Source organism: Erythrolamprus reginae, chromosome 12, assembly GCF_031021105.1.
Source record: "Erythrolamprus reginae isolate rEryReg1 chromosome 12, rEryReg1.hap1, whole genome shotgun sequence".
NCBI lineage: Eukaryota > Metazoa > Chordata > Lepidosauria > Squamata > Dipsadidae > Erythrolamprus > Erythrolamprus reginae.
In genome coordinates, this window is record NC_091961.1 from 15,153,060 (window position 1) to 15,179,067 (window position 26,008).

Sequence of the window (26,008 nt, forward strand, 5' to 3'; positions counted from 1 at the left end):
CAGAGAAGGGGGCAGCCTTAAAGAAACGGGGGGATTAGGAGGCTGTGAGTGCCCGTATCTCAACTTCCTCGTGAAGTTTTCAGGGCACTAAACAACCACGCAGCCCCAAACCTGATGGAAGAAATGTGCCCCCTGCCATCCTCAGAGCCCCCAGCGCTCCAGTTTTCCTCTTCTTTAGTTGACAGATTGACCTCTCTCTACACCGCGTCTCCATTGCCTGCGCTTCGCTGAGGACCGGAGCTCAGAGGCTTGGTCCCCCTGAGCAAAGGGGAAGGAAAAGAGCCTCCCCCTGTTCTCTACCGGCATTCAGGGACCCATACACACAGTGAGAGGGACCCATACACACAGTGAGAGCCAGGGAGCCTTGTCTGAAGCCGAAGCTCCGGATTCCCCTTTGCTGCCACCTCCGAAAACACTTTCAAGGAGGGTGTAAGCCCTGCTGGCTGACAAGCTGCGAGGCAGCTTCCCACGTGTGTTAATCACCCACAAAGCTCCCTATGTAGCCTCTGCTGTGTCCCCCTTCCCTCCTCCCCCTGTCCCCAAACAAGGATCAGAATGCCGGTTGTCATAAGGCAAAAGGGGCGAGTTTTGGACTTGCACGCATTATTCGCTTTTTCATTGATTCCTATGGGAAACATTGTTTCATCTTACGAACTTTTCACCTTACGAACCTTGTCCCAGAACCAATTAAGTTCGTAAGACGGGGTTCCACTGTATTTAAAACCAAAACAAATCCAAACCCAAAACCATATATTTTTCAAGGACTGCTCTAAGTATACTGCTAAATCTATATATATACACAATTATTATAAAGAATGCAACAAGAAAATTACCTGTCTTCATGAGACAAGGCCTCACAGTAACCCAGTAGCCCACAATACAATAAAAGAAACCTTTTAACTCCTGTAAATCTTTCATAGGGAAAAAGGGAAGGAGGAGTTCATTACCCAAACTAGATAACATCATCAGTGCTAGTTAAAAGGAAGCAGCCAACCCCAGGCAAAACCTGGCGCCCAGAACCCTGGAATAAGAAACAGAAATAATCTGACTAGAAGAATGCAAGAAAAAACAGTGGGGAAAATATAGGCTGGCAAATGAGGTGAGATGGGTATATAAGCATCAGTAGTTTGAACTAGGTTTTCATATGAATAGGGAACCAGTGTCATGACAAACGATCCCATGCAATTCCTCCTTTTATAAAAAATGAAAATTTTAGAAAGACACTCCTGCCTATAGGATCTGAGCAATCCTGACAAATTCACAACAGTGGGAATCTTACAAGATGGTGGAAACCTTGATGAGAGATTTTTAGGCGAAGATGCCATGGGTGGTCCATCAAATAAGTCCCTCTCATTGGCAAGGAAGCAAACTCAATAGTCTTTGAGATCTCTTCTGACACTCCTCTTCTGGTATCCATGCCAGCTAATGTTCAAAGTGCAGATAACTACACAGAAATACTAAAGATTACTGAAGATATCCTATGGTGAAGAGTTCATTTCATGCCCAGTAGGACAATTAAGTAGAAACGGCTTGACTGATTCACAATCACATGTCTCAATATATGTACTTATTTCTTTATACATTGATAGATGTGTAAAAGAAAATGTTGCTCTTACTTTGCAGGAGCAAACATCAAGCTTATTTATAAGGTGTTTTAAAATAATTAATCTCTCCTGTCTGCTCAATCAAGAAATTTTCAAGCGGTGAGTAATATTGCATTGAGTGTAGTTACTGGATCCCTGAGCAAATAATCAAATTTTGCCTGATTGGGGGGCAGGGAATTTCAGACACAATACATCAACATTCACTTAAATATTAAGTCTGAGAGTGTACTTGTTCAGAAATGTGCTTTGGGAATTAAAGATTCACATTTCTATCTGTAATAAGAAAGTCCTGATGAGTTCAATAAAACGTAGCTACATATACCCTAGTTATCCCCAGCCTTTGAACCTCCAACATTTATAGGATTTCAATACCCAATTAACACAGTCAACATTTAAGATCTTTCCATCTCGGTGGTCTGAGGGATCACAACATCTACCAACTCATGCTAATATGGGATGATAATATGAGCGATCCTCTTCTAGTTTTCCCTTTCATCCAACCCAAAGCAGTTTGAGAATCTAGAGGGAGGGAGGGAGGGAGGAATGTGTGTGTGTGTGTGTGTGTGTCACATGTTTTTTTCTGAATTTGAAAATTAAGGGAGACTAGGATAGATCTATTTCGGTCTTATTTTAGTCTCATCAGCTAGCCATACCCTCACTGGGACTTGAATTTGCAACCTTGGCCTTGTAAGGCAGAGAATTAACCTCTAGGCTACAGTATCCAATCCCTTCAGCTCTGTACCAGGGAAGGCTTACATGTTATTTGTGTTGAATCACCCTGGTATATTGAAGGAACATCACAGCTCCTTTTTTGCCTCTTGGCCCAACCTAGGGCCATTTCCTCTTCTCCACCCATCACCATTTTAGATATTGAGAGCTTTGCTGCTTCAGGAAAAAAATGCTGATGAAGGATGAACCCAAAAAAGACAAAGTCATATACAGATCTAAAAATGGATGAAGACATCCTATTTTTCAATCCTTCTCTCAATACTCCTTACATCAATTTCTGACTCCCTCTTTCTTCTACCCACTGTTTTTTGCAAAACAAACTAATGAGGAGTGAAGGTTGGTAAAATTAGGCCAAAGGCTGCATGAAGTTCTAAGGCAATAGGATGCCAATATTTATAAAAAGAATAAGGCCTTTAACCATGGAAAGGGATGGGGGAATTTTTCATACTCATAACATAGACATACAGAAACACAATTTATTTTCCATCACTTCTATTTCTAAATTAGAGAACAGTATGCAGTTTAATGATCATTCATATGGAGCAGACGGAAGGTATCTCACACAGAGTATGTGATCTTACTATGACATAATCTGTTTTCGAAGCAATGAGTCATACTGGACTAGCCTAGTTAACATCAGATTAATTATTCACCCTTAGAGGAATACAGAATTTTCCTTCTAGCCAATGTGACTCTTCCCAGGAACTTCAAAGGGTTTAAGCTCCAAAGAAAAAATCTGATGAAATCAAATAAATGAAAGCTCCAAACACATCCAATTCATCAACTGCTAATGGAAAAAAATGGACTTCATACAATTCTCATCTGTCAGTTATTCACTAGATATATAATGTGGCTATGAAGCTAATAAGGATGGAAGAGGATAAAGAAGGGAAGAAGGATAAAGAAGGGAAGAAGACAAACCTGAGAATAAAAAAATTCTACCTGCAAACAAACACAAACATCTAAAATGCCTGTACACGAACGCACAAAGCTTGGGAAACAAACAGGATGAACTGGAATTATTAATACACGAGGGCCAATACGATCTAATTGGAATCACAGAAACCTGGTGGGACGAAACACATGCCTGGAACACACAGATAATGGGTTACAACCTCTTCAAGAAGAACAGGTCAAACAAGAAAGGAGGAGGTGTTGCACTATACATCAAAGACCACTACACTGCCACAGAACTACATCCAACCAAAGATGATAACCCCCTAGAAATCATATGGGTCAACATAAAAGAAAAAAAGAGCAACACCACAATTGGAGTATACTACAGACCATCCAATCAAACCGACACAATGGACGACCTCTTCACATGCCAACTAACAGACATATGTAACAAACACAGCACGACAATAATGGGGGACTTCAACTACCCAGACATCAACTGGAAAACTAACTCAGCACCAAGCGGAAAGTCTGCCAAATTTCTTTCCAGTCTAGCTGACAACTTTCTAACCCAAAAAGTTGAAACAGGAACCAGAGGGAATGCTATATTAGACCTAATACTAACAAACAGGGAAGAAACAATAGAGGGAACAGAAGAAGAAGGGAAACTGGGAGAGAGCGACCACGTCATCCTCAAATTCAACATAGTGCAATCACTAGCTACTATACCCAACACCACTACAGTCCCAGACTTCAGAAAAACGGACTTTAACAAGCTCAGAGCGAACCTTGAACAATGCCCCTGGAACGAACTCTTAGAAGGAAAAACCACTCAGGAAGCCTGGGTGATCCTAAAAAACAGCATCATAGACGCCCAAAACAACGCAATCCCCATGAAAAGGAAAAACGGGAAAACCAAAACTAAACCTGCATGGCTAAACAAAGCCCTCGCAGATGACATAAAAGGAAAAAAAGCTAAGTACAAACAATGGAAAGAAGGACTCATAACCAAAGCGGAATATCAGCAAACAGCCAGTTCCTGCAAACAAAAAATAAAAACAGCAAAGGCACAATATGAACAACACCTTGCAGCGGAAGTCAAAGACAACAAAAAAAGATTATTCCAACACATCAACAATAAGAAGAAAATCAAAGAAACAATCGTCACACTAAAAAACGAAGAGGGTAGAGAAATCACAGACAGCAATGACCAAGCACAGCTACTCAACGCCTACTTTGCATCAGTCTTCACACAAAAGGGAACCTCCCTCCAACCAATCTGCAATTTAACTGCAACAAACTGCCCCAGAACCGAATTCAACATAGACAAAAGCACAGTGAGGGACTACCTGAGGGAACTCAACGAATACAAATCACCAGGGCCAGACGGACTTCACCCCAAAGTCCTAAAAGAATTGGCAGACACCATAGCGGAACCACTCCTCCTCATCTACCAAATATCCTGGATCACTAGAGATCTACCGGAAGACTGGAAGCGAGCTGACGTAGTCCCCATCCACAAAAAAGGCAAAAAGACCGACCCAGGTAACTACAGACCAATCAGTCTGACCTCTATACCTGGAAAAATACTGGAGAAAATAATCAAAAAACAACTTACCCACTTCCTAGAAACAAACAAGATCATATCCAATAGCCAGCACGGATTCATCAGAAACAAATCATGCCAAACCAATCTCATATCATTTTTCAACACCATAACCAAGTCAGTTGACCAACGCAACTCAGTGGACCTCATATACTTGGACTTCAGTAAGGCTTTCAATAAAGTCGACCACAATCTCCTAATCCACAAACTAGAAAAAAATGGAGTAGATTACTACACATGTAGATGGATAAACAGTTGGCTGACCAACCACACCCAACGAGTTGTCCTCAACGGCACCAAATCCACATGGAAAAAAGTAGACAGTGGAGTACCACAGGGCTCTGTCCTGGGTCCTGTACTCTTTAACATCTTCATCAACGACCTGGACGAGGGAATAAAAGGGGAACTAATAAAATTTGCAGATGACACCAAGCTGGTGGGGGTAGCCAACACCCTTGAGGATAGGCTCAGAGTACAAGAAGACCTAGACAGACTATCACAGTGGGCCCATACCAACAAAATGAGGTTCAACACCGACAAATGCAGAGTCCTCCACCTCGGCAAAAAGAACCCTAGACATACATACAGCCTGGGAGATACCCCACTCAGCAGTAGTGACTGCGAAAGAGATCTTGGAGTCTTGGTGGACAATCAACTAAACATGAGTCAGCAATGTGCAGCAGCAGCCAAAAAAGCCAACTCAATCCTAAGCTGCATCAACAGAGGAATACGTTCCAAGACCAGGGAAGTACTAATACCACTCTACTACGCCCTGGTCAGACCCCACCTGGAGTACTGCATCCAATTTTGGTCACCTCACTACAAAAAAGACATCGAAACTCTGGAGAAGGTGCAAAAAAGAGCAACCAAAATGATTAGGGGACTCGAAACCAAGACTTACGAAGAGAGATTGAGAGAACTGGGCATGGACAGCCTAGAAAAAAGAAGGTCTAGAGGGGACATGATAGCAGTTTACAGATACTTGAGGGGTTGCCACGGTGAGGAGGGGGTCTCTTTATTCCCCAGGGCACCAGAGGGCCGGACGAGGAACAATGGTTGGAAGCTGACCAAGGAGAGATTCAACCTGGAAATAAGGAAGAACTTCCTGACGGTCAGAGCGATCAACCAATGGAACTGCCTGCCAGGGGAGGTGGTGAACTCCCCAACTCTGGACACCTTCAAGAGGAGATTGGACTTCCATTTGGCTGGGGTGCTGTAGGGTTTCCTGCTCAGGCACGGGGTTGGACTCGATGACCTAACGGTCCCTTTCAACTCTATTAATAAACAAAATATATTTAAAAGGTTTGAGATGGAAGTAATTAGATAGCCAAAGGATGCAATTAAACTGGAGGTGTGATTAGGCAATTTAAAGGGGCTATTTTAAGAAGGTTTTATTCATTTCCTGACTCCAAATAACAGGAAGGTACTACCAAAATTTATTAATTGTTGCAGGATCCAATATGGTTCAGGCATCAGGACCAGAGGTTTCGTTTTAGGAGCATTCAGACTCATGCTGGAGTCCATTCTCAGACAATTTCTCTCTTACCCACATTTGGGCAAGAGAGAAGTTCCCTGGAGTGTGGTTCCAGCTTGGAGGACTGAACCTTTGGTCCCAGTATCCAACCCAAATTGGATCCTGCAATATTATCCCAGGACATGTATATTTGTCTTCTTTAATAATTGTGCTTAGGATTGGAGTTTGCAAAGAGGAATCAAAGCTCACACATGGCTGGAGATTGTTAAAATCTTATTTAACAGAAGAGTTTGTTTGTTTGTTTGTTTGTTTGTTTGTTTAGTCCAATACATAATGAAGGTTAATGAGATTAACCATGTGGTAATATATATCAAAGAGAGGAAAGAAAGAAAGGATAGGAGTGAAGATATAAGAATAAAGTACAATACATCAATGGAGGATAGAGGAAGAGTTTCCCAAATGCATGATTTACCTTGGATACAAAGGCCTTCTGTACAGTTCTCTGATTCTTGGTTTGGACCTTCACAGAATTTCCCACCATTCCGTGGAGGTGGAGAAGTGCATTCCCGGATCCTGAAGTGCTCACACGCAGGGCTGCAAATGGACCATTCACTCCACACCTCCCAGGCACCGTCCACTAATGAGGAGAAAATGGATAAATGGTAGATTTCAGTACAAGACATCTGATCTATGGAGATTTTCAGTCATCTAGGTTATGATTGTCCTAAAGGTGTACATTCATCAAGAATCATAAGGTACAACAATGATTGTCATAGAATACAAATAAGTAATCAGGAAACAATCAATAATATACAGTGATCCCCCGGTTATTGCGTCCCCGACCATTGCGAACAGGGTAATTCGCGATTTTTCAACCCGGAAGTCAAAACACCATCTGCGCATGCGTGCCCTTTTTTCTATGGGCACGCATGCGTAGATGGTGCCCGGCAGATCAGCTGCTGGGCGGCTTCCCTGGGTCTTCCCCCTCTTGCTGGCGGGAGGGCGAGCAGCGAGCATCAGCAAGGAGTTTCCCCACCGCCCACGCAAACTCCTCGCTGCCGCCCGCCCTTCGCCTGCCCACACCGTTCATTCTCGTGGCCAGAGCGAGCGCGAACAAGCCGTTCGCTGGCGCTAGCTCTCGCCTGCCTGCCCGCTAGCGAGGAGCCGCCTGCCTGCCCGCTAGCGAGGAGCCGAAGATTGGGGGCGGCGCGGCTGTTTTAAAACGTCGCCACCGGCCTGGGGGGCTTGCCAGCACCCCCCGGACCCCCAACCCGGGTTTGGGGGGCTGCTAGGAAGCCCCCCATGCCGGCGGGGACGTTTTAAAACACCCACGCGACTTTCCAATGAGTCCCGAAGACAAACGCGTTGTCTTCGGGACTCATTGGAAAGTCGCGCGGGTGTTTTAAAACATCCCCGCCGACATGGGGGGCTCGCTAGCACACCCCCAAACCCGGGTTGGGGGTTCGGGGGTGTGCTAGCGAGCCCCCCATGTCGGCGGGGATGTTTTAAAACACCCGCGCGACTTTCCAATGAGTCCCGAAGACAACGCGTTTGTCTTCATAAGGATACAAGCAACAAGTTAAAGATACAGTCATAAGTGAGAGTAGATGGATGATAGGAATGATGAAAAGACTAATAGTAATACAGCCTTAGTGAACTGTTTTGACAATGGTGAAGAAATTATTTGTTTAGTAGAGTGATGGTGTTCGGGGTAAAAAAATTTCTTGTGTCTAGTTGTCTTGGTGTGCAGTGCTCTACAGCATCGTTTTGAGGGTTGGAGTTTAAACAATTTATGTTTTTTATGTTTTTCAACCTGTGTCACATTAACTGGACCCTAAACGAAAGCCATCTATACTACCAATCTATACTATCCTATATGGTGCTGTTACCAATCTGGGATTTGACCAACTAGTAACAAACAATACTAGACTAACAGCTGCCTAGACCTCATATTTGCAACAGCAAATTTATAGACTACAAATAAAGAACCATTTTTCAAAAGCGACCAAAGCATGATTAACTTCAGCCTCAACCTATGCCACTCCAAGATTCACCCTAATAATGCGACACCCAAGTACAATTTTAAAAAAGCCAACTATGAACTCATAGATACCGATTTCTCAACTCTTGACTGGCAAACTCTATCCTCTGACTGTAACACTGCCAATGACCTCTACAACATATCCTTGCTTGAAGTCAAAAGAATTATCAGATTACATGTACCACTAATAACTATCATAAGCAAGAAAAACAACCCACCCATCTCAATAAGAAAAATACACACACACACACACACACACACACACACACATATATATATATATATATATATATATATATCTGGCAGAAATATAAAAAAGGTCATGTAGCCAACTTCAGAACCCATTATAAAAATACTGTATATGCCACCAAATAAAGACAGAATGCTTCAACTACCACAGCAAACAAGAGGAAAACCTCCTGCACACCAAATCCAACTGTGCTTCTAGAACTTTGTAAATAACAAACTCAAGGACTCAAGACCCATCCCTCCACTAAAAGGACCCAACAACAAAGAAAGCTATGATGAATCAACCAAAGCTAACCTTTTCAACACATTCTTTGGCTCAGTCTTTGTAAATAGCAATGGCTCATCCCCAAAATTCACTAATCACATCTCAAACACTCACAACAACATAACACAATAGACTTCACTAGACTTCACTAGAAGACAACATTGTAGAAGAAAACACTGAAAAAACATTACACAACCTTAAACCTTCTCTATCAATTGGGCCTGATGGTCTATGTGCATACTTCCAAAAAAAAAACTTTCCACAGCCATAGCTGAACCACTAAGCATAATCTTTGAAAATCATTCAGGACCAGCTCACTACCAACGCTATGATCACAAGCAACAGTCATCCCCACCTTCAAAAAAGGAGATCCCGGTCTAGTTGAAAACTACAGACCAATCTCACTATGCCGTGTCACATGCAAAGTCATGGAATCAATCATAAACTAATCAATCGCCATCCACCTAGAAACTAACAACCTACTCTCTAGCAAACAATTTGATTTCAGAAAAACATTATCTTGCAACCTGCAACTCCTTCATTGCAAAAACATATGGACTACACATCTTAATCAGGGCAAATCAATAGATAAAATTTACATTGACTTCTGTAAAGCCTTTGACTCTACTTTAAAAACTCAAATCCTATGGCATCTTAAGATCCCTCCATAGTTGAATAATTGCATTCCTGTCAAACAGAATAGGGAGTGCCATATCTAGTGGTGGGCTACGAGCCAGAACACTAAATTGCACTCACCACTGTGGCTCGTAACTTCTTGTAGGACCAGCGTGATTTTGCTGCTACACCTGTGGAGGTATCAAAATTGTACCATGTTTCGGTGAGGTTTTACCTGCAGCTCCGTGGGTGATTTTGCTACCTCCACAGATGCAGCAGCAAAATTGTGCTGGTCCTGCAAGAACCTCGCGGTGGTGAGCGCAATTTAGCATTCCACTTCATAGACCACTGCTGACCATCAATGTTCCCTCTAATTTTCCCCCCCGGTATGGACAGAAAAGTATAGTGTCTGAGTGGCAGTACCCTTGGGACTGGGCGACATAGAAAAATAAATTAAAAAATAAATAAGAAAAAATCCCTTCTTTTTTATTAAAATTTATAATTTAAAATAACCAAAATCCATTACTATTAAAACTAAAACAACCAGCAAAACCAAAAACATAACTATTAATAAAAACAGGTGAGGGCTGGGTTTTTTTTCTCTGTCATTATTTAAGTGCTTTTACCATATGCTTTAAATCAAGAGTCACTTCTCTCTGTGTTTCTCTCTTTCCTATCATTCTCTGCCTCAATCATTTTCTCATTTCTCTTTTTTCTCCCCTTTTTTCTATAATTTCTCACTCTCTCTCTTCCTTCCACTCTTCTCTCTCTCTCTCTTGCTTTCTCTCTCTCACTCTCTCTCTCTCTTGTTCTCTCTGTCTTGCTATCTCTTTCTCTCCCCCCCTTTCTCTCTCACTTTCTCTCTATCTTGCTCTGTCTATTGCTCTTACTCTCTCCCGTTCTCTCTCCGTTCTTCTCACAGTGGAGACCGTGAATGTTCCGAGCAGGCTGGCAGGGGGAGCATGCGCACCCGCGCACCCGACATTGAAAATCACCTTTGCCAGCCTCTGCTGTGAGAACACCTGCCCCGCCTCTCCTGCAGCCCCCCCCCCCCCGCTGACAGCCCAGGACAAAAGAGCTCTCGGTGAAGGGACTGCGTGAGTGGCATGGCGGGTGTTCCCGCTGCAGGAGGAGCCGCACCCCAAGGCAGGAAGCGGAGGAGAAAGAGAGGTGGATCGAGCAGGTGGGTGGGGGGCAGCAGCGAGAAGTCAGGGGCGTGAGGGGGCCAGAGGCACGGGGGCGGGGGGGGGGCTGTGGCTCCTTGAGTGCCCTTGGAAAAGGGTGCGCGGGGGGGTGTTTTGCTTAGAGGGAACAGTGCTGGCCATATCTAATCCTGTTCCATTTAAGAGCGGTGTACCCCAGGGCAGCATATTATCTAGATTATCTAGATCCTTTTCAATCAGGCTTGAGGCCTAGCTACAGCACAGAAACTGCTTTGGTCATACTGGTGGATGACCTCTGGTGAGCCTGGGATGGAGGCCATTCCTCTATCCTGGTGGTTCTTGACCTCTCAGCGGCTTTCAATATCATTTACCATGGTATTCTTCTGCGATGACTAGGGGAATTGGGGGTGGCAGGCACCGTGTTGTGGTGGTTCTCCTCCTGTCTCTCTGGTTGGTCACAGTCGGTGTTGGTAGGAGGACTAAGGTCGACCCCTATGCTGTGTCTGCATAGCAATAAGCCGGCTGTCAGATTCGAGCTCGCGTATCCCTCTCCAGGGTCCTGATTGGCCGCATAAGCATAGTTACTGTTAAAGCGGGAACCCTCCTTTGTATGTGATTGGTAGTTGCCTCAGAAGGCGTCCTGTATATAAGTCTGTGTTCTCTTGTGTATTTTCTTAAGCCTGTACCTGCCCTGTTGGCATGTTCTGATTAAACTCACATGTTCTGGTAAAAGGCCTCAGTTATTATACCCTAGATCCCTCCTTTGTGGGGTGCCACAAGGTTTGATTCTCTCTCCTCTCCTATTCAACATCTACATGAAACCACAGGGTGAGATCATCTGATGGCATGGGGTAAGGTGCCAGCGATATGCTGATGATACCCAGCTGTACATCTCTACCCCGTATCAGTTCAGTGAAGCTATAGATGTGATGTGCCAGTGCCTGGCAACTGTGAGGGTCTGGATGTGAGTTAACAGGCTCAAACTTAACCCCAAAGTACTGTCTCCAAAGTATTATACTGACTGTGCATTCTTGTTTCTGGGAGGGGAAAAACTACCCCCCTCAGAACAGGCTCAAAATTTGGGTGTCCTCCTAGATTCTCAGCTGAGATTGAATCAACATCTTTCAGCTGTAGCTAGGGGGACCTTTGCACAGGTTTTCCTGGTGCACCAACTGTGACCCTACCTGGATCAGGAGGGTCTTCTCACAGTCACTCATTACCTCATGGTTAGACTATTGCAGCACACTCTACATGGGACTACCCCTGAAACTACAACTGGTGCAGATTGCAGCCACGCAAGCTATTGTGGGTGTACCTAGGTACACCGACATCACACCAACTCTCAGCGAACTGCACTGGCTCCCAATCAGTCTCCGGACACAATTCAAGGTGTTGATTATCACTTATAAAGCTATACATGGCTTAGGGCCAGACTAGCTTTGGCACTGCTTTCTATCGCATAGCTCCCAGTGACTGATAAGGGCACACAGGGTTGGCCTTCTCTGGGTCCCATCAGCTAAACAGTGTCGGTTGGTGGGGCTGTGGGGAAGGGCCTTCTCTGTGGTGGCTCCGGCTCTGTGGAACCACCTACCTCCTGAGATCTGTACTGCCCCCACCCTACTGGCCTTCTGGAAAGCTATAAAGAACTGGCTTTGCCGGTTGGCCTGGGTAAGTTGGTCGATCAAAAGTTGCATCATCTAGATCAGGCCACAAAAGATATGCATGGTTTTATTAATAGGTTTTAAATTGTCTTTTTAAAAATTGTTCCTTTTTAGATGTTATACTCTTTGTTAGCCACCCAGAATCCTTCAGGAGTTGGGTGGCATATAAATTAATTAAATAAATAAATGAATAAATGGATAAATAAATAAATGAATGAATGAATGAATGAATAAATAAATAAATAAATAAATAAAAATGAATGAATGAGTGAATGAATGAATTTTCTTATATAGCTGAATCTCTTTTCCTGCTCCTCCTAACTGGCAATATTCATATCTCTAACTTCCGCCCTTTTCTTATGCTCCCATGTTACTCTCAGCCTTAAAACAAAAATTGATTCCCAATGTTGCATTATAAGTAAAGCCAAATATGTGCAGTCAAATGGAAAACTTCATTCTTCCCCCATTAACCTTCACTTCCTCCTTCTACTGATCCTCCCCATGTCTGTTATGTGCAGCATTTTAGTAGATATAAGCTCCATGGAGAAGCACGCTGTTAATAGTGTGCAAAGAAGGAACAGGCATCAGACTTCATATAATGGCATTAGGTACAGAAAACATTGGGAACCATTTGAGTTTGATGATGATGATGATGATGATGATGATGATGATGATGATGATGATAGCTTTGATGGTGGTGGTGGTAGTGATAAGAACTTTGCAAAAGAAGATGAGGGAAAGGGAAGATAATAGGTTCCAAGTGTTGTTGCTCCTCATTCATGTTCAAGGTGGGGAATGAATCATTTTTTAAAATCCAGTGCTGAAATAATGATGCAATGGTATGACTTTAATGAGTGGGCAGCTTTTCATTCTTTGTGAAATTGAAAGAGAATTTCAGCTTGATATGTCAAATCTTGAAATTAATATACAGTGGTACCTCAAGATATGAACCCCTCGTCTTACGAACAACTCGTGATACGAACCTCTTCTTACGAACTTTTTTCGAGTTACGAACCAGCGTTCGGGAGGCTGCTGGGAAGCCCCCCGGCTGTTTAAAAAGGTGACAGCCGGGCTGGGGGGCTTCCCAGCACCCCCCGAACCCCAAACTTTTGCCGAACTTCTGGGTTTGGGGTTCGGGGGGTTGCTGGGAAGCCCCCCAGCGTGGCGATCACCTTTTAAAACAGCCGCACGGCTTTCGAAGAGCCTCCGAATGCCGAACACGGAAGTTTGGGTTTGGCGTTCGGCTTCGGAAGGCTCCTGGAAAGCCGCCCGGCTGTTTTAAAAGGTGACAGCCGGACTGGGGAGCTTCTCAGCAGCCTCCTGAACCCCAAACTTTTGCCGAACTTCCGGGTTCGGGGTTCGGGAGGCTGCTGGGAAGTCCCCCAGCCTGGCTGTCACCTTTTAAAACAGCTGGGCGGCTTCCCAGCAGCCTGGGAAGGCCGGCGGTCTCTATTGCGGAGCCCAGCCGAGCCCCCCCCGGCCAAGCAGCCAGGGAAGCCGAGTCGGGCTTGGCGGGGAACATCGGCGCGGGAGGCAGGAGACGATTGGGCGACCGGAGCAGCAGCCAGGGAAGCTGAGCCGCGTATGGCGGTGACGGCGGCCGTCTCCTGCCTCCCGCGCCGATGTTCCCCACCAAGCCCGGCTCGGCTTCCCTGGCTGCTTGGCCGGGGGGGGGCCTCGTCCGAAAGGGGCTTGAGACGCAGAGCTGAACACGCCCCTTCATCCCCAAAGGCCGGCCTTTTTGTCTGGTAGGGAAGATGACGTGCCGGCGGCACAGGGGCGAGGGGCGGGAGGCAAATCGCTGCGTCTCCAGCCCCTTTCGGCCGAGCCCCCCCCCGGCCAAGCAGCCAGGGAAGCCGAGCCGGGCGTGGCGGGAAACATCGGCGCGGGAGGCAGGAGAGGATCGGGCGACCGGAGCAGCAGCACTGCCGCCATCGCCGCCACGCCCGGCCGAAAGGGGCTGGAGCCGCAGAGCTGAGCACGCCTTCCGGCCAGGCTGTCATCCTGTCTCAAGCAGGCGGCGGCAGACCGTCTTTGTGTTTTTGGCTGGGGGGGGGAGCAGGAGGACCTTCCTGACTCCCTCCCCCCAGCACTTCGCCCAGGACAAGAGGCAGGGCGAAGCAGCGTGGGGCAAAGGGAGGCTCAAGCCTCCTTCGCTGGTGGCGGCCGGCTTCCGGGTTTCTGAGTTTTGGGCTTGCACGCATTAATCGCTTTTCCATTGATTCCTATGGGAAACAATGTTTCATCTTACGAACTTTTCACCTTACGAACCTCCTCCCGGCACCAATTAAGTTCGTATCTTGAGGTACCACTGTAATTTCAATGATTACACATGGCCTGAAATCTGCTTATTCCTAATTTAAATAACTACTGGAACCCCAAGAGACAAGAATGAACTGGAAACTATATCTCTATTTTATTACAAGACAGGATAACTATTGAAGATAATTCACAGTTATTGAATTAATGCACTTGGTAGTTCTGTGTTAAAGACAAGAAAAAAGTCAAAGAAACAATTGATCCATTGCTGAGAGAAAGTGGCAAGAAGGTGATAAGCAACAGAGAGAAAGCAGAACTACTTAACTCATTTTTTGCATCTGTCTTAAACACAAAGGGAAAAAATGATCCAACTTATCCAAAACATCACCACAAAAAAACAAATTAGGAACACAAGTTAAAATAGGAAAAAAATGATAAATGAGTACCTGTCTACACTAGAAAAGTTCAAATCACCAAAACCAGATGGATTACATCCCAAGGTTCTGAAGGAACTGGCAGATGTGATCTCAGAACCATTGAACTATATATTTCAAAGATCCTGGAGCACAAGGGAATGGCCAAAGGACTGGAAAAGAGCTGATGTAGTGCCCATATTCAAAAAAGGAAAAAAAGTAGACCCAGGAAACTAAAGACCCATCAGCCTGAAATCAATACCAGGGAAGATTCTGAAAAAGATAATCAAGCAATGAATCAGCAAACACATAGAAGCAAACAACAATCAAAAGCCAACATGGATTTGTCAAAAACAGATCATGCCAGATTAATCTTATTGCATTCTTTGACAAAGTGACAAAACTGGCGGACCAGAGGAATGGTGTCAATATAATTTATTTGGACATCAGTAAGGCATTTGATAGAGTAGACCATAACCTATTACTTGATAAAATAGAAAAATATGAGTTAGACAGCATCACCGCCAGATGGATTCATAACTGGCTGACAACCACACTCAATATATAGTCCTCAATGGAACTGCATCTAAATGGAGGGAGGTATGCAGTGGGGTATCCCAGGGCTCTGTTTTAGGCCCATTACTCTTCAACATATTCATTAATGATTTGGATGAGGCGATATATCGGAATTCATCATCTTTGTAAACCACACCAAGCTAGCAGGAATAGCCAACAGAAGATAGGCTTAAGATACAGAACGATCTTGACAGACTTGAACATTGGATTCTATCCAACAAAATGAAATTCAATGGGGAAAAGTACATTTAGGCAAGAAAAACAAAATGCACAGATACAGTATATGTGGCACCTTGCTCAATAGTAGTAACTGTGAGAAGGATCTTGGAATCCTAGTGGACAATCAAATATGAGCCAGCAATGTGCTGCAGCTGCCAAAAAACCAACACAATTCTAAGCTGCACAAACAGAGGGAGAGAATCAAGATCATGTGGAGTGTTAATACCACTTTATAATGCCTTGGTAAGGCCACACCACAATGTAAAAAAAGATGTTGAGACTCTAGAAAGAGTGCAGAGAAAAGCAAAAAAGATGATTTGGGGACTTGAGCATAAAACATATAAAGAACAGTTGCTGGAATTGGATATGACTAGTCTTATGAAAAGAAGGACTATAGGTGCCATGATAGCAGTGTTCCAATATCTCAAGGGTTGCCACAATGAAGAAGGAGTCAAACTATTCTCCAAAGCACCTGAGGGTAGAACAAGAAAGAATGGGTGGAAACTAATCAAGGAGGGAGCTAATCAATTTAGAACTAAGGAGAAAATTCTTGACCCTTAGAATAATTAATCAGTGGAATAACTTGCCTCCAGAAGTTGTAAATGCTCCAACACTGGAAGTTTTTAAGAAGAGTTTAGATAACTATTTGTCTGGAGTGCTGTAAGGTTTCCTGCCTAAGGAAGGTGTTAGACTCTTACCTGAATGCCCCTTTTCATATGTAGACGGAGATAGTAGTTACATGGGCATTCGTTCGTCCAATCACAGGGGACAAACCAAGTCTTTAAAAGCACAGCTGGATCTGCCCCCTTCCCCAGATTTTGTGAGACAAAAACGTGGCTTGAATTGGCTAACAACTAGGTCTACTCCAGGCCAGGAAGAAGAATAAAGGAAAAGGAGGATAGATGATTTACAAGGGAGGGAGGTGACTACCATCTCCGTCTATGTATGAGAAGAGGTGTTCAGATAAGAGTCCAATGCCTATTCTCCATACTGAGGGATGGAGATGGTAGTCACACAAGACATAGACAATAGATGTCCCCAAGGGAAGGATGTGCTATAGATCATGTTCAATTACTCTTTGCAGGACTCTCCGCCTGAGGCTGCATCCGCAGAAGAGTAGGGATCAATTTTATAGTGTTTGATAAAGGAGTTAGGAGAAGACCAGGTGACTCCTCTATAAACGTCTTCCAGTGGGGCTTGTGTTGCCCAAGCCACTGATGTAGCTGCACTATGGGTTGAGTGAGCTGTAATGCCCTGAGGAATCAGGATAGTTGCAAGTTCGTATGCCTTGGAAATAATTTATTTATTTTATTATTTATTACTTAGATTTGTATGCCGCCCCTCTCCGGAGACTCGGGGTGGCTCACAACACGTGGAAACAAATCATAAATAATCTGACAATTAAAATATTTAAAGATTTAAGAAAGACCCCATATACTAACAGACATACACACAAGCATACCATATATAAATTAAACATGCCCAGGGGGAGATGTTTCAGTTCCCCCATGCCTGACGGGTGGATCATACTTCTGATCCATCTGCCTAGTGCTGTAGAGGACACTTTAGTGCCAAGTGACTGAGGCAACAAATATGGCGTCTGAGGGCCCAAGTAATATCCAATTTGTCTAGGAAAAAGACCAAATAGTTAAAATAAAGATGCCCTGGAACCTAGACTAGAGCAAATCTAGCCACTTAATAGGCACAAAGAGTATTACTGTGGCACTGAAGGCAATCTGCTATAGACCACTGCAGAGTTTCGCGGCAGGGAAAAAAGCAGCGGCTTCACCCTCGGTGAAGCGGCTTAAGGTCTTGAGAAGGATGCAAAGGGAAAAGAACGTGGCCTGCTATATGAGAGAAACCAATGAAGTCCTGCCTTGAAGAGGAGCAAGCAAAATCTGGGGAAAGGGGCGGATCCGGCTGTTTGTTTGTTTGTTTATTTTATTTTATTTGACTTGATTTGATTTGTATGTCGACCTTCTCCGTGGACTCCGGGCGGCTAACAACAGTGACAAAAACAGAATGTAGAAATCCAATACTAAAACAGTTAAAAACCCCTGTTATAAAACCAATCATACATACAAATATACCATGCATAAATTGTAGAAGCCTAGGGGGAAAGATTATCTTAGTTCCCCCATGCCTGATGGCAGAGGTGGGTTTTGAGGAGCTTACGAAAGGCAAGGAGGGTGGGGGCCATAGTTCCCTCTAAGCTGAGCAGTGAGCAATCGCTCACTTAAAAATCATCAACTCAGAGTTTTCCAAACCTGCCCAGAAGCCGAGAGGGAAAGAGTGAGAGGGAAGGAGAGAGAGAGGAAGAGAGGAAGAGAGAGAAACAGATAGAAAAAAGAGAGGAAGGAAAAGAGAAAGAAAAAGAATGGGAGTAAGGAAGAGAGAAAGAAAATCAAAATCTAGTTTGAAACTAGCTCAACTATTTAAGTGGCATTTTGATATTGATAGAGTTGCCCTATTATGAGCTCACTGTTATAGACACACAGTACAGTATTTTATTTTGAAATTCTCTGAGGCAAAACAGGGTGGGTTTTTTATTTGTTTGTTTGTTTGTTTGTTTGTTTATTGTTTCTGTGCCGCCCAGTCCCGAAGGGACTGCCGCTCAGACACTATACTTTTCCGCCCACCCCCCCAAAAAATTAGAGGGAACACTGGTGGGGGCTATTCTAATCTCTGGGGGGAGTTGGTTCCAGAGGGCTGGGGTCGCCACAGAGAAGGCTCTTACCCTGGGCCCTGCCAACCGACATTGTTTAGTTGATGGGACCCAGAGAAGGCCCACTCTGTGGGAACTAACTGGTCGCTGGGATTCGTGCGGCAGAAGACGGTCCCTGAGATAATCTGGCCCGGTGCCATGAAGGGCTTTATAGGTCATAACCAACACTTTGAATTGTGACCGGAAACTGATCGGCAACCAATGCAGGCTGTGGAGTGTTGGTGTGACATGGGCATTTTTGGGAAAGCCCATGATTGCTCTCGCAGCTGCATTCTGCACGATCTGAAGTTTCCGAACACTTTTCAAAGGTAGCCCCATGTAGACAGTGTTACAGTAGTCGAGCCTCGAGGTGATGAGGGCATGAGTGACTGTGAGCAATGACTCCCGGTCCAAATAGTGCCGCAACTGGTACACCAGGCGAACCTGGGCAAACGCCCCCTTCGCCACGGCTGAAAGATGTTTCTCTAATGTGAGCTGTGGATCGAGGAGGACGCCCAAGTTGCGGACCCTCTCTGAGGAGGTCAATGACCCCCCCCCCCCAGGGTAATGGATGGTCAGATGGAATTGTCTTTGGGAGGCAAAACCCACAGCCACTCCATCTTATCAGGGTTGAGTTTGAGTCTGTTGACACCCATCCAGACCCCAACAGCCTCCAGGCACCGGCACATCACTTCCACTGCTTCATTGACTGGACAAGGGGTGGAGATGTAAAGCTGGGTATCATCTGCATATTGATGATACCTCACCCCATGCCCTTGGATGATCTCACCCAGAGGTTTCATGTAGATATTAAATAGTAGGGGGGAGAAGACCGACCCCTGAGGCACCCCACAAGGGAGTAACCTAGAGGTCAACCTCTGGCCCCCCACTAACACCGACTGCGACCAACAGGAGAGGTAGTAGAAGAACCACTGAAGAACAGTGCCTCCCTCTCCCAACCCCCCCAGCCAGCACAGAAGGATACCATGGTCGATGGTATCGAAAGCCGCTGAGAGGTCAAGGAGCACCAGGACAGAGGATAAACCCCTGTCCTGGGCCCGCCAGAGATCATCCATCAGAGTGACCAAAGCAGTTTCCGTGCTGTAGCCGGGCCTGAATCCTGACTGCTGAGGACCTAGATAATTGGCTTCTTCCAAGGACCACTGGAGCTGGAGCGCCACCACCTTCTCAACAACCTTCCCCATGAAGGGAAGGTTGGAGACTGGGTGATAGTTGTTGTTCTTTTAGACTTGGTCCGGCCCCTGCGATTGGACGAGCAAATACCAATGTGACTACTGTCTCCATCCCTCAGTATGGAGAAAGTACAGGCAGCACTAATTTAGCAATTTTAGTTACATGGTCATTCTGTAAAATTTCATTTCATGCCAATCTTAACAAATTGCCACCTTTGAATTTGGTATAGCATTGAGAGGTGAATAGAATAGCAAAAATAACAATATATGGGTTGTCCTCGACTTATAACCACAGTTGAGCTCAAAATTTTTATTGCTAAGTGAGACAGTTGTTGAGTGATTTTGCCCTTTTTACAATTTTCTTGTCACAGTTGTTAAGTAAATCACTGCAGCTGTTAAGTTAGTAATATCGTTATTAAGTGAATCTGGCTTCCTCATTGACTTTGCTTCTAGAAAGTCACAACAGATGATCACATGAGCATGGGATACTGTGACCATCATAAATATGAACCAGTTGTCAAGCATCCGGATTTTGATCAGGTGACATGGAGATGTTGCAAAGATTGTAAATGTGGAAAAGTCACGTTACTTTTTTCAGTTGCTGTAACTTTGAATGGTTAGTAAATGAATTGTTGTAGGTCAAGGACTACCTGTACCATCCAATTGATTTGTATTGCTGTTAGAAAGAAAATATAGAAAGGAAGAATGTCTGTACTTACACATTTTCTCCTTTTCATTGCCATAGAAATAATACCAAAATTGATTTTCTATTACATAATTTTTAATAGTCCCTTAGACTAGAAGCAAGGTATTGGGGGTTTGGCTGGAGGAGTTATGAACATCTTCCCCAACTGAGATTTGAACATTTGAAAGAAAGAGCCTGCCAATATTTTCCTTCCTCCTCCTCATTTTAATAGGAAATATACTTTCCATTTTTCTTTTTCAAGAAAAAGGGAGATACAGTGGTACCTCTACTTATGAACTTAATTCATGACATGACCAGGTTCTTAAGTAGAAAAGTTGTAAGAAGAAGCAATTTTTCCCACAAGAATCAATGTAAAAGCAAATAAAGTGTGCGATTGGGGAAACCACAGAGAGGGTGGAGGCCCTGTTTCCTCCCAGGAGATTCCTAGAGAGGTCCCGTGGAGGCTTCTCCCCACCTTTTCTGGCCTTATTTCCTCCCAGGAGATTCCTAGAGAGGCTTCTCTCTGCCTTTTCCTGCCCTGTTTCCTCCCAGGAGATTCCTAGAGAGGTCCCATGGAGGCTTCTCCCCACCTTTTCTGGCCTTGTTTTCTCCCAGGACATTCCTAGAGAGGCTTCTCTCCACCTTTTCCTGCCCTGTTTCCTCCCAGGAGATTCCTAGAGAGGCCCCATGGAGGCTTCTCCCTGTCTTTTCCAGTTACAGTTTCAGAGGCTATGGTTTGTAAGTGGAAAATGGTTCTTGAGAAGTGCCCAAAAAATCTTAAACACCCGGTTCTTATCTAGAAAAGTTTGTAAGTAGAGGCATTCTTAGGCAGAGGTACCACTGTATTGGTGAAGTTCTCATAACTGGCTTGTGGATTTTTTAAACAAAATCTTAATTATGAGATGGACATGAGAAGTGTCCTGTCCTTTAATCATTTCTCCACAGGTCTACTCCATACCCTAGATTTTGAGAAGATTACATATATTAACCTTTCAATTAAATCCCAAGGAAGACATTCTTAAGGAAATTTCCTGATACAAGGTTTTTGTTGATCTGAAAGTATGAACACCTAGATTTAGGATGGAGATGGCGGGCCCAAGACAGGGGCTTGTCCTCTGTCCTGCTGCTTCTTGACCTCTCAGCGGCTTTCGATACCATCGACCACGGTATCCTTCTGCACCGGCTGGAGGGGTTGGGAGTGGGAGGCACTGTTCTTCAGTGGTTCTCCTCATACCTCTCTGGTCGGTCACAGTCGGTGTTAGTGGGGGGTCAGAGGTCGACCTCTAGGTCTCTCCCTTGTGGGGTGCCTCAGGGGTCAGTCCTCTTGCCCCTACTATTTATTATCTACATGAAACCACTGGGTGAGATCATCCAAGGGCATGGGGTGAGGTATCATCAATATGCCGATGATACCCAGTTATACATCTCCACCCCATGTCCAGCCAAACAAAGCAGTGGAAGTGATGTGCTGGTGCCTGGAGGATGTTGGGGCCTGGATGAGTGTCAACAAACTTAGGCTCAACCCAGACAAGACGGAGTGGCTGTGGGTCTTACCTCCCAAGGACAATTCCATCTGTCCGTCCATTACCCTAGGGGGAGAATCACTGGCCCCCTCAGAGAAGGTTCGCAACTTGGGCGTCCTCCTCGACCCACAGCTCACATTAGAGAAACATCTTTCATCTGTGGCGAGGGGGGCGTTTGCCCAGGTTCGCCTTGTGCACCAGTTGCGACCCTACTTGGACCAGGAGTCACTGCTCACAGTCACTCATGCCCTCATCACCTCGAAACTCGACTACTGTAATGCTCTCTACATGGGGCTACCTTTGAAAATTGTTCGGAAACTTCAGATCGTGCAGAATGCAGCTGCGAGAGCAATCATGGGCTTTCCCAAATATGCCCATGTTACACCAACACTCCGCAGTCTGCATTGGTTGCCGATCAGTTTCCGATCACAATTCAAAGTGTTGGTTATGACCTATAAAGCCATTCATGGCACCGGACTAGATTATCTCAGGGACCGCCTTCTGCTGCACGAATCCCAGCTACCAGTTAGGTCCCACAGAGTGGATCTTCTCCGGGTCCCGTCTACTAAAGAATGTCGCTTGGCGGGACCCAGGGGAAGAGCCTTCTCTGTGGTGGCCCCGGCCCTCTGGAACCAACTCCCCCCAAAGATTAGAATTGCCCCCACCCTCATTGCCTTTTGTAAGCTGCTTAAAACCCACTCTGCCGTCAGGCATGGGGGAATTGAGACCCTCTTCCCCCTAGGCCTTTACAATTCTATGCATGGTATGTATGTATGTATGTTTGGTTTTTTATATTAATGGGTTTTTAATTGTTTCTAACATCAGACTACTATTGTACACTGCTTTATTGTTGCTGTTAGCCGCCCCGAGTCTCCGGAGAGGGGCAGCATACAAATCCAATAAATAAATAAATAAATAAATAAATAAAAGTATATTACTTGAATTTTTGCCATCTTGACCCATTCAAGTAAACAAGAGCACATTTGAAAAGATTATGGGGGGGGGGGAAATGAGAACACAGTAGGCATTTAAAAGACAGGACAGCCTCAGCAGACTGGGAAACAGATTTTAGCACCATCTCTTTTAGTGGCAAAGGAGGAAATGGAAAGAAAACCCAGAGATTGGTGGCTATGATTATTTATGAGATTCAACAATGGTTTGAGGCTTTTTGCCTCAACAGCTGCTTGAAGTGAAAGTAATGTTGCTATGGAAATTCAGATTTCAACAAAATCTGTAGTTTTTATATGTGCCAGAAATATCAGCGCTAACCTTGCAGTCCTCTTGTTTATGTCTAAGAGAAATTCAGAATCAATACATTTGTGAATACACTTTCCAGCTTGTAACCTGTACAAGCCTTGTCCAGTTCTGCTTGAAGTACCTGTGTTCAAACCATGCCTAGTTAAGAGAGGAAGTTAGAATAAAGGAAGATAAAACGCTTGCAGTATATAGTACAGTTTCACTAAATTCTAATTTAGACTGTACATAAGAGTTCAAACATCCATGGTGTTCAAAGTGCTTTAGGAAAGCCCATAGGAAATATGCAGAAGACAAAAGGGAAAATACATACATACACACAAACAAACAAATAACTAGAGTGCATAAGAATCAGGTTGTGGATTAAAATATTAATAAGCATTTGGCCCATAGTTCATTCCAGTGATTCTGGAGAAATTGGGACATTGAAAAAGAAAAAAAGGTTGTAGTTGTGCCCATGTATCCCAACATCCACCACACTCACCTTTTTTCTCTGAGTTTCTACCTATTCAACCAAATCAAATAGGATAGGCATGCTGTAGATCCATCAGCCAAAGAATGCCAACTGATGGGGACTAGAAGAAAAACTTTTTTTCTGCAGCAGCCCCTGCTCTGCCCCCTTCAGTGACTAGAGTGCCCCCAACCCTGTTAGCCAGCTTTAAAAACCTGGCTACCCACCGAACCTGGGGCTCTACATGCGTTAAGGGCCCTACCTCCTGGCTACACTGTTAACAGGGTATCTTGCTTACTGGGACACAATGATGTGCAGGTAATTTTCTGTACAGACATTCCTTCGCAGAAAGCACCACCATTTAAGGGAGCAGGGTTGGTACAGGTGCGGGATCTCTTTTGTATTCCTCTGCCACACTGGGCATTGCAGTTTGACCAAGCCGTCCAAGAAGACCAGCCTCCATTCACTATGCAAACACAAATATAGGGGAACAGGTGAATCGCATATTAGCATTTTACAACAGAAAGCCATTGTTACAAAATGTTCCATTTTCAATATTTTCTCTATATAAACAAGAATATTTGAGAATTATCACCATTTCATTTGACATGATGATGTGATTACTGTAATGACCTACCTAAATGACATAGTATCAACAAATGGATATGTTTTATAGGCTGACTTTAATTCTTACCAAGCCTATTTTAACAATTTTTTTAAATCCCAACTTTATTATTTTAATATCCATCCATCCATCCATCCATCCATCCATCCATTTGGATTTCTAGGCTGCCCTTCTCCATCAGACTCAGGGCGGCTTACAGAAAAAATTGATACAAAATACAAAATTATAAAACCCAAGCATAAAACCTAAATCTAAAACCCCAGACATTTAAAACCATTTCAACCAGATTCATCCCAATCACCATCATACTATCAGCCAGAGAAGGGTTTAGAACATTGATGTCAAACATTTTTTTACTTGGGTGCCAAAAGAGCGTGTGTATGCATTATCATGCATGTGCGAGTGCCCACACCCATAATTCAATGCCTTGGGAAGGTGAAAACACCATCTCCCATCCCCCATAGGCCCTCTGAAGGCTAGAAACGGTCTGTTTCCCAACTTCTGGTGGGCCTACAAGGCTTGTGTTTTGCCCTTTCCAGGCTACAAAACTTCCTTGGAGCTGGGAAAGGATAAAACATCCTCCTTAATCCCTCCAAAGTTTCTCTGGAAGCCAACAATGTCCTCCCAGAACCTGTGTGTGAGCCAAAAATCAGCTGGCCGGCACACACATGCACATTGGAGCTGAGCTAGGGCAAGGGATTGTGTGCCAGTAGTCTTCGGAGAGGGGCAGTATACAAATTTAAATAAACTAAACTAAACTAAACTAAACTATGGTTCATGTGCCATATCCTCCTGTTGGCTGTGCCTGTTTCATCTCCAGACTTTGCCTCCAACTATTGGGCGCTGCCTTTTCTCCTTTGCTGAAAGGGCCCTAGCTGTTCGGCCCAGCCCTTCCATCACAGCTCCTCCCATCACAGCCACTTAGTCACAAGCTTTTCTCAGAACAGGCACAAAACGTCCTCTGGGCCTATTAATAATTTAGCGGTTGGGTTTTGTTGTGGTTCAGTCTGAGCCAGATCAAAGACCAGCTGCGTCTCTGCTGGCTCCATGCCCGGGGGAGGCTGAGAGCGGAGAGGAGAGTTCTTTGCAGTCAGACAGTGCAGACAGCAGTCATGAAAGTGAAGGTGATGCAAGGCCTGGGAGTCCTGGGGAAGGGCTATCTCAAGCAAGTAGCTGTGATTCCCTGGAGTCCCTGGATGATGACGCACAAGCTATCATTAGTATGCGCATAGCTCAAAGGAGAAATCAACTGCGTAGATATTATCAGCGTTGAATGAGGAACACCAGGGGGTTGGGTGTGGTCGTCATTAGCAGGGAAGGGTTTATAAGGCATGAGAACCATTCCGTCAGCGTGGAGTGTTATCAAAAGGGAGTTGGTGTTATCTGCATTTTCTCTCAGCGTTTTCTCTCATTTTCTCTCAGCGTTTTTGTTCCTGGCTTGTGGCCCAGCAGCCTTGAAGATTGGTGGGAGGTGTGTGTCTGTTAGCTCAACAGCCTTGTCTGGTATTAAGGATCCTGTGTTCCTGTATCTATTTGGAGTTCCAGTGTTTTCCTGATCTGTAAGGACATTTTCTGTTGGCTTCTTTTCTCTTTACCATTATAAAACTGTGTTTGGATTCAACCGGTGTGTCTGGCTTCTCTTTTTGGGTTGGTCATAGCCTCCGGAGTGACCCAGACAGAACAGGTTTGGCTGTCAATACCTATCCCTTCTGAGTCCTTTTTATATCTCATTTGAATTTGTAAATAGATCTACCAATCTATATTTATATTTTGCATTGCCAATTCTTCTCTACTTTTTAATT

The 26,008-nt window shown here is 44.5% G+C and overlaps 1 protein-coding gene across 1 annotated transcript in view; it reads right to left on the minus strand.

Moving 5' to 3' along the window:
• Positions 1–26,008, minus strand: part of UNC5D (unc-5 netrin receptor D) — a 769,587-nt gene that overhangs the window by 144,701 nt on the left and 598,878 nt on the right. The window contains exons 6-7 of the mRNA XM_070765210.1: positions 23,880–24,047; positions 6,783–6,947 (exon numbers count right to left, since the gene is read on the minus strand). Of these exons, the coding sequence (XP_070621311.1) occupies positions 6,783–6,947; positions 23,880–24,047 (333 nt within the window). The remainder of the gene's footprint in view (positions 1–6,782; positions 6,948–23,879; positions 24,048–26,008) is intronic.